The sequence below is a fragment of the Drosophila subpulchrella genome, chromosome 3L, assembly GCF_014743375.2.
Source record: "Drosophila subpulchrella strain 33 F10 #4 breed RU33 chromosome 3L, RU_Dsub_v1.1 Primary Assembly, whole genome shotgun sequence".
Taxonomy (NCBI): Eukaryota; Metazoa; Arthropoda; class Insecta; order Diptera; family Drosophilidae; genus Drosophila; species Drosophila subpulchrella.
In genome coordinates this window covers 8733141-8741079 of record NC_050612.1, presented here as the reverse complement: position 1 = coordinate 8741079, position 7939 = coordinate 8733141, and the positions used below count along the sequence as shown (strand labels likewise).

The window sequence follows — 7939 nt, the reverse complement described above, 5'->3', positions numbered from 1 at the left end:
TGTTCACATCAACTTTTTTTTTAACCAGTTTCGGCTGGTTTGAAATATGTGTACATATTTTCCTTTCCAAATATGTAGGCGATACACTTTGAAAACTCAAAAAAAATCCATTTAGACCTTACCATGCCATAGTTTTTGCTATTGGAAAATAAAAAACACAAATTACTTGCTGGAGTGAAAATCGAATCCAGTCTGGAAGTTCTCAACTTTATTTGTTAAATGGTTTTAATTGTTAAAGAACTTGATATTTAAAACTTGTTGTTCTCCAGGAAACGTTTGCGTTCGCGCTCTCGAAATTCGCGACGGGCGGCTGGCGGATTTCCCTTGGGATTTAATATTATGTGGTTTTCTTTTAGGTAATTTTTGGGGTCGTAGGGTTGGGCCCGAGGATCAGCATCCCAGTCATCCTCAGTCTCGACCAAAAATTTGTTGGCTTGGGGCTCCGCCGGGGGCAACGTGTCCGGCATCTTGTAGCGTTCCAAGGAACAGCGGTCGGGGCACTCGATGACATGATCCTGAAAATCGGGAATACCATATGTTGTCACCGCGTTGAATTTAGTGTAGGACTACTCACCTTCATGGCCGCTGCCGATAGCAAGTGGGTGCCATTAAAGGGGCAACGGTGCAGGCTCCGATCCCCGCCGCAACTTATTAAGTGTTTAGAAAAACGGGATGGCATTATACGATGCGCACTGTTATACGGGCAAGTAAGATAATTTTCGTAATTGACTGGGCCAACCGCGTACTTATTTTCCTCCATTTGAACTTTTTTTCTTTTTTTTAAAAGGACGAATTTTTAAAATCTTTTTTTATTCTTTCCGAGCGTTGATAGCGTTCCGACCGAGTTTATGAACGTGTGGCAGGCAGTTTTTCCCGAAGTCAAGATTGAATGATTCAAAACGAAAAAAAGGGGCACGTGCTATTTTGTAAAGGCCTACTTACACGGGTACATTTTTTGTATGAGCTTTTGGTATATTTTTAAGTCATTTAATTTCACTTTCAAACTAAGGCCTGTTTACACTAGGCTTGATTTTTTAGGTTTTGGAAAGGAAACAGAGGTGGTCAAAAGTGAAGTCTTCGGATATATTATGGATATTTTTCGGTATATTTATTATTTTATGCCTATCGTCGGCGATTTATAGAAGAATATAACGTATAACTACAATAGGAATGTGTTTTTTCGGCATGACCCAGCCTGACACGAATATAAAAAAGGCTGTGTAAACTAGGGTGGAGTTATGGGGTTATTGGCTTAACCAAGGTGGCCAAAAGAAGGGGTCTTTGTTGGGTGTTCCATATTTTTTAGGTATTTTTCGGTATTTTAGCCGAAAAATGATTTTTTAATTTAATTTTTCGATTTCGTCTTTCTTTATGCAAACATTTTTTAATGTCAATGTAAAGTATTTGATATTTGATAGGTATTTCCAGTGCAACTAGCAAGTATTTTTCTGACTGAGGTTATCCAGCTGAATGTAAACCCATGTGGACCCTGCATATACACAAAATAGGAAAAAGTCCGTCACGGCGAGAGCCAACAAAATGTACAACAAATTGAAGCAAAACTAATTAAATTATATGAAATGGGAATGTAAACAACGAGCTCAAGCTAAAACAAAACAAATAAAACACCCATAAATATTTATCATAGAGCAAAACAAAAACAAAACAATTTCACGGTGGAAATAATACCCGCTTCAGAATCAGTAAACAAATGTTATTAAATATTGTGTAATTTGTATAATAAATAAATTACATTTTAAACTTTTAGCCAAGTGAAAATCGTCGGTCACAGATGGACAGCTAGAAAAACGAAAAAAAAATAGTTCCGTAATTAAATAGTTGGCATTTCAAAAAAAAAAGTGGTTTAGCTTTAGTTTGGTTAGCTACGTAGCGAAGAAAATAAGTTTATAGGATAATATGGCATGTACATAAATAAAAAGTTTACACTGAAAAGAAAAGGTTTAAAATCGATTTGATTTAATTAAATAATTACTTGTAAGCTTACACGTATTATTATTATCATAGAATAGTGTAAAATAGATATTGGAAATTGTATTTTTCGATTTTTCTCTCTTCAAACTCTGTTCAGACAGACCACAAAAATTTTGTTAACCCGCAACATTTATCTGTCAGTAGGCACATTTTACGAAATTTGGATTGCCTCACCTTCTACATTCTTTGTTTTTAAATGAAAAACAAAGAAATATTGAAAACGGTTGAGGATATGGGCCAACAAAAGCTTATTAATTATTAGGATTGTTATTAACCTTTGGATTGTTTATTGCTTAGCACGTCTGGTTTCTGGCTACCTCATCACATGGATATTTTGACTTTTAATTCCCATTTCCATTTAAAAGTTTTGAAGTGCCCGTGAGCCCCCAATCTTCGTGCTATACTCGAGGGTATTTTCGTTTTTATATAGCATTGTTTTGGTTCTTTTTCTGTTTGAGTTTAGTCTGGCACTTAAAAATGGTTTTATTTATGGGCTTTTATCATTTCAGCTTTCCCAGGATTTGTGATACGGCCATAAACAAATAATGCCTAATGTGCATTAACTCATAAACAATGCAAATCAGTATTTACGAAAAGTGATTGAAGGAATCCGGGTTCTTGAATTTATTCACCACATTGCCACTGGTACTTGAGGCCACTTGGCTCCTCGTGATAAATGGCACTATATTCATCGATCGCATTTACCGAGGCCCCTCCATTTCGACTCTGCATTTGTTGCTTCTTAGTGCGTCAATGAAGACTTTTCAGCCTCTCAATTGCCATTCAGTCCTGAGTACCAGATACATTTGTCATCTGCTGCCGGCAATTATAAATATTAGGCATGTGTGTGCATATATCATTACTTTATGAAATGTTGTGGTGGGATGACAACTTGCAGTACTTGAGAATATTTTCGTTGGGCAATGGAAATTTGAATTTTTCTTAAGTTGAGTGCAAAATAAATTCTTTATCTTAAAGCACAGCTCGAATCCACAGCACGAAAAAACCAAGGAAAAGCTTTAAAGTTACGGTTCAGAAGCTTAATCCCTTGTTTGCTTCTGTGTAAAATTTGAAAATTTTGGTAGTTTTTAAAACAATTTTTTTTCCTGTGAAATAAAAATGCGTGTTTATTGAACTGTAAAAAAAAAGACGGTGTAACATAACTTCAGACGATGCCACACAATTTAATAAATTTTATTGCAATTTTATTGCTCCGGATAAATCCTTTTTAAATTATAATACAAGCTTGGGTTATAGACATCATACATTGGATGTCTCATGATAATGTGCTTGAAATGCCAGCGCTCTGCGAGAAGAGTTAGAATAGAGATAACGTAACCAATAACCAAGGCTACAAAGGAACTCCAGAATTTCTGAATATTCATAAGTGCCTCTTGTTGGGCCAGAGCCTCTGCTGGTAGATGCACTATGGCGTCCCTAAGCCACTTAGATATCAGTCCTGTGGGATAAGTAAAATTAAATGGGGTTTCCGTATATAGACCAAGGATTCAAATCTACCCACCACCCTCTGCCAGATGTTGAATGGAGCTATCAACCCGATATTTCAGGGCCGAGTTCTTCTCCATCGCCAGAACTACGGGCATATAAACCACACATTCCTTCATGATATGCAGAGCTGATCCTACTCCGGATCCAGAATCGTCCGCCACTCGTAGATAGCGGAGATAAAACTCGTTGTCGTAGTAGGCGCAATGTCCTTTGGCTATGCGAGCGGTCTGAAAAATAAATGATTACATATTTTGTACTTAAAAATGTAGTAACAGCAATGAAGGATTTTAGTACGTAAGTTGAACAGATGTTTTTTACGAGTTACATTTGGTTTATTATATTAGCATGACCTTCTTTCCGACTATATATTTCTTAACAAATTAGTCTCTCCTAAAGCTATTAAGTCACCGGAATACTTTTCATATCACACGAGATTATTTTGCAACTTGAAGAATTAATGCCGTTAAATAAAAAATCCGCCCAAATACGCTTATCACACAGATAAGATATTTTGCCGTTGGAAACAAGTTAGAACTGGTTTTTGTTTTTCCATCTTGTGGTATAAAGTTCATTGTTAAAAAATTTGATAAACAGTGTCATTATAAATCACTAAGTTCGAGGACGACGACAATAGTATCCGAAATAGCCAACTCCACGAACGCTGCCTTAGAGGACAATGGGACATTTGCCACAGATGCGAAAACGTGAAAATTGTTAGGACTTATACCCTCTGCCCACAACCGATTAAAAATCGCTGTTGCAACTTTAAGCGGTACCTGTTCACATAGAAAATCGCTGAAGCGAACAGCTGATCGGCATCGGCAATTGGGCGAGTTGTAGCGTCACTTACGCGGATACCTCAGTGTGAATAGGCTATATAGCTGATATAAATCGGAAATTTGAACGTGGTTCTATCGGTGCTCCAATTATTGTTATCTGATTGGCGCTGAAAAGACGGCATTTTGATAGTGGAAACAAATGGAAATACCTCAATGGGAACAAACTTTGGCAAAGCATTAGATTTGTACATTTTGGTATACAAATATTTTCATATTTTTCTTTTGGTAATTAATCACTCTTTGAACATTTATCCAATACTTATAAGTTCTTACCAGATCATCGCTTTGAGCGATTACCTCCATCTTATCGCCCACCTTTCGAGCAGTCTCATCGGAGGCATTCTGGAAAAACTGTCTGTTCTCGGTCGCTCCTGCAGAGGGTGGTATGTGGGAGCCCAGAAGATCCTCCAGGGTGTCTATAGTAACCCTGCAAGCAACACATTTTATTAACGTATTTATCGACTGTAATCAAGTTGTAAAAAAAATATATCCCTTACCTAGCTGACGGGTTGGCCAAAATGGCTGTGAAGCTGGCCCTATATGTGGCCACCAAAAGGATGCAGTAGATCCAGTACCACCCAGTCAGAACTCTCAGAGGCCAATTCCGGGGCATTCGGGGTAAGGCCACATAGAGGAGCATGCTATAAGTCAGCAGGATGCAGTTGGCGTAGTCGTCGAATAGATCCCGAGGTCTCCGGGATTCCTTGGAAGGACGATAGCGACTGATGGCGATGCGAAAGCTAACTCGGCGATATATCTTCGGATCCATGGGAACTCCACGGTTCCGTCGAAGGCAACGAAAGAACCCCGAGGACACATTGCTGTTGATAATGGCGTTTAGGAAACTAATGGCGTAGAACACAGTGCCCACCACAAACAGGGAGAGTAGAACCCCCGCCCACATGCCACCGCTGAAGGGCAGGATGAAGGTCTGCCAGGAGTTGTCTGTCGAGGATTCGGGTGTGAGAAAGGTCAGGCACTCGAAATTGTGCGGCGAACTGAGCTCCACCAGTTGCAGATACACCAGGAACTGATGCAAATCCCCAATGGCAAAGCGAGCACTGTGAGCCGCCTGTGCAGATTAAAATGTTAATAAGTCAACAAGTCGCTAATAGCATGTATATCATAATCACGTTTTATATAGGTTTGTTTTAATCCCCACTTACCACCTCTTCAATAAGCATTGAATCGATGCGGCTTTCGTTCTGTCCATATCCATCGGGATTACCATTTCCATAGCCGTTCTCCAGCTCCCAGTCCATGTTTTCACTTTGGTTGGGTCTGTAGTAAGCGGGTTTGAAGTTCAACGCCTTGCCCAGGGCATTCATAATCTCCACTTCAACTCCCTGGAAGCTGTTGCTCGTATTTACCCATAAAACCATGGGCACGTGCTCGGAAATAGCCACAGGCACCGAGGCTCCTGGAAAGGGGTAGCATTGAAAGGGATCAGAATCTAGGAAATATTTTGAAACGAATCAATTTTGTCCTTAACGGTTTTATCCCTAGAATGGCACGCAAATTACTAGGGTTTGTAATAGCATTAAAATGTAATTTTTGATGTCCAAAGATGTGAAACAATATATATTTTAAGCTCAGGAGTACAAGGACTTCTTTTTTTATTCTCTACATTCTTTTTAGACGCTAATGACTCACTTCACTACACATCCCCAAACATTTATATTAATAACACATTTTGTTTTTTAAAAATAATATATAATATATAATATATAATTACATACCAAACAAATCACTTGTCTTATCCGCAAATAAAATCTTTCCACTGACACTTTTTCCCAATTCCCATTGGGCGATGTTCTTTAAAACCAGGACACCACTTAAAGTACCCGGAAAGGCTATGGTGGAAATGGTGAATCTGATCAAATGATTCCCAAATTAAAAGACATTAAGCTTAAATGTTACACCCACTTATTGTCCAACTGGCTTTTGAGAAAAATGGTGCTGACAAAAACGCTCCATAGGTGGATCATATCCCTCTCGAAAAGTCGCGAATCGTGTAGCAAGATGAACTTTTTCTGCAAATTCAAAGATCTATTGTCGTAAATGTATCTGAGAAGTCGCTGAACCTGCCAGCCGTTTAAGATGGTGATTAGATTAAATTCACAATCGCTGGATTTAATGGCCCTCACGAAGAGCTCAACTTGCTTGGGAGGCCTCTGGAAATCTTCGCTGGCATTGGCACGCATCACGAAGAAGGGGATTTCTTGGCGACCCACCGACTCGAAAAATACCCGATCGTATATGGGATAATGCAGATCATCCGTGATGATGCTAAAGCATCTCTTTACATTGGCGGTCCATAGGATTTTTTGCAGCAGTATTTTCAGATGCATCTCATACCCCTTTGGGGGAATGAGGGTGTGAATGCTGTGAATCGTGGCCATCGCAAGGGATACGTAAGTCCCAGCCAGAACTCCCAGCCATCGCATCCTTTCGCCGCCAAAACGCACACTGACTGCCGGCCACTCTCCATTCCAGCAGTTCGTTAACCTGTTTACCGGGAACCCTCGGGTCCTCATTGCATATGCAGATCTAATTAAACTTGTCCGAACTCCGTGAACCGGGAGCCCCCGGACTGTCGGCCAGTCAGTCACCCATCAACCTGATTTACTCGCATTTCAACTTTCCGCCGAGTGGGGTTATCTAATTAAAGTTTTGCGGCCCAGGGGTTAATTAGTTTAGCCAGATAAGGTGCTCAAGGTTAGAGGAAGTCCCTTTTCTGGGTGATGTAACATAATAGCATATTCTCAAATGAGCTTTTATTGGCCTCATCATTTTGGGATAAACTAAATAAATGAAAGTTAAATTTAAAAAGGGATATGTACCATCCAAATGTTTATGTTTCATTTCATAAGAAGTTTATTTTAATCTGTAGGAAGACCGAAAAAATTATGTTAGACTAGTAGTTTTTCAAATTGGAAGTAATTTGGAACCCCAATTTACCTTATCAAATATATTTGTAGTTATAAAAATGTAATGCTATCAAATTTTAGCAGTGTCATTTAAAAGTATTCCGTTGTGCAGTAAATCTTAGTTTCTAGTGAATAGTTATATATATATATACATATATCATCTATAGATGATAAAATAAACATTTTGTATCAATATTACATTTATATTCTATGTGGGTGAAAACATTCAAATTGACAAAGAATTCTAAGTGATTGTAATTAAAAAATAAGAACTTATAAAACGTATTGCCGTTTCTAGACATTTGTTTTTAATTATTAGAACCTTTTATTTATAGGACAGGTCAGAGGCTGTTCCCGGAAACCTTAAGAACTATAGGTTAACTACCTCTTTGTGCCATAGCCACAAATCCTGATTAAACAGATCGTATCCCAATCAATAGCTGCACCACCCGGCGATAACCTCTCCTAACCAAAGCAAAGCGATGGCAACCAACTCGCTCAAGAACCACAATATAAGAAGAAACCGAAGTGGCAATCAAGCGTCATTAAATTTCATTTAATCAGTCCGTCCACCACTGATTGAGATCTATGGCGAAAGTTGATGTACCGATACGATGTTGTCGCTAATTCGATGACTGACCACTGGCCCGCCCTTCCATTTCCATTTCC

The 7939-nt window shown here is 38.8% G+C and overlaps 2 protein-coding genes across 2 annotated transcripts; both read right to left on the bottom strand.

Annotated features, from left to right (window-relative positions):
- Window positions 1-174: 174 nt before the first annotated feature.
- Window positions 175-1376, bottom strand: LOC119553995 (gametocyte-specific factor 1 homolog). Its single transcript, XM_037864701.1, has 2 exons — window positions 575-1376; window positions 175-515 (listed from the first exon to the last, which is right to left on the bottom strand). Exons 1-2 carry the CDS (start codon window positions 758-760, stop codon window positions 249-251), a joined length of 453 nt encoding a protein of 150 aa, XP_037720629.1. The 5' UTR covers window positions 761-1376; the 3' UTR covers window positions 175-248.
- A 1821-nt stretch (window positions 1377-3197) lies between these two features.
- LOC119555232 lies at window positions 3198-7067 on the bottom strand. Its single transcript, XM_037866512.1, has 7 exons — window positions 6267-7067; window positions 6080-6213; window positions 5507-5760; window positions 4838-5412; window positions 4614-4767; window positions 3515-3728; window positions 3198-3451 (listed from the first exon to the last, which is right to left on the bottom strand). The coding sequence occupies exons 1-7, from the start codon at window positions 6875-6877 to the stop codon at window positions 3198-3200; spliced, it is 2196 nt and encodes a 731-aa protein (XP_037722440.1). The 5' UTR covers window positions 6878-7067.
- Between the last annotated feature and the right edge of the window lie 872 nt (window positions 7068-7939).

Coding starts and splice junctions, on each gene's coding strand:
- LOC119553995 (XM_037864701.1), bottom strand. CDS start 760: ATGGAGGAAAATAAGTACGCGGTTGGCCCAGTCAATTACGAAAATTAT. Junction 516..574: donor TATCGGCAGCGGCCATGAAG/GTGAGTAGTCCT, acceptor CCCGATTTTCAG/GATCATGTCATCGAGTGCCC.
- LOC119555232 (XM_037866512.1), bottom strand. CDS start 6,877: ATGAGGACCCGAGGGTTCCCGGTAAACAGGTTAACGAACTGCTGGAAT. Junction 5,761..6,079: donor TAAGACAAGTGATTTGTTTG/GTATGTAATTAT, acceptor ACCCCTTTCCAG/GAGCCTCGGTGCCTGTGGCT. Junction 3,452..3,514: donor TCAACATCTGGCAGAGGGTG/GTGGGTAGATTT, acceptor CTTATCCCACAG/GACTGATATCTAAGTGGCTT.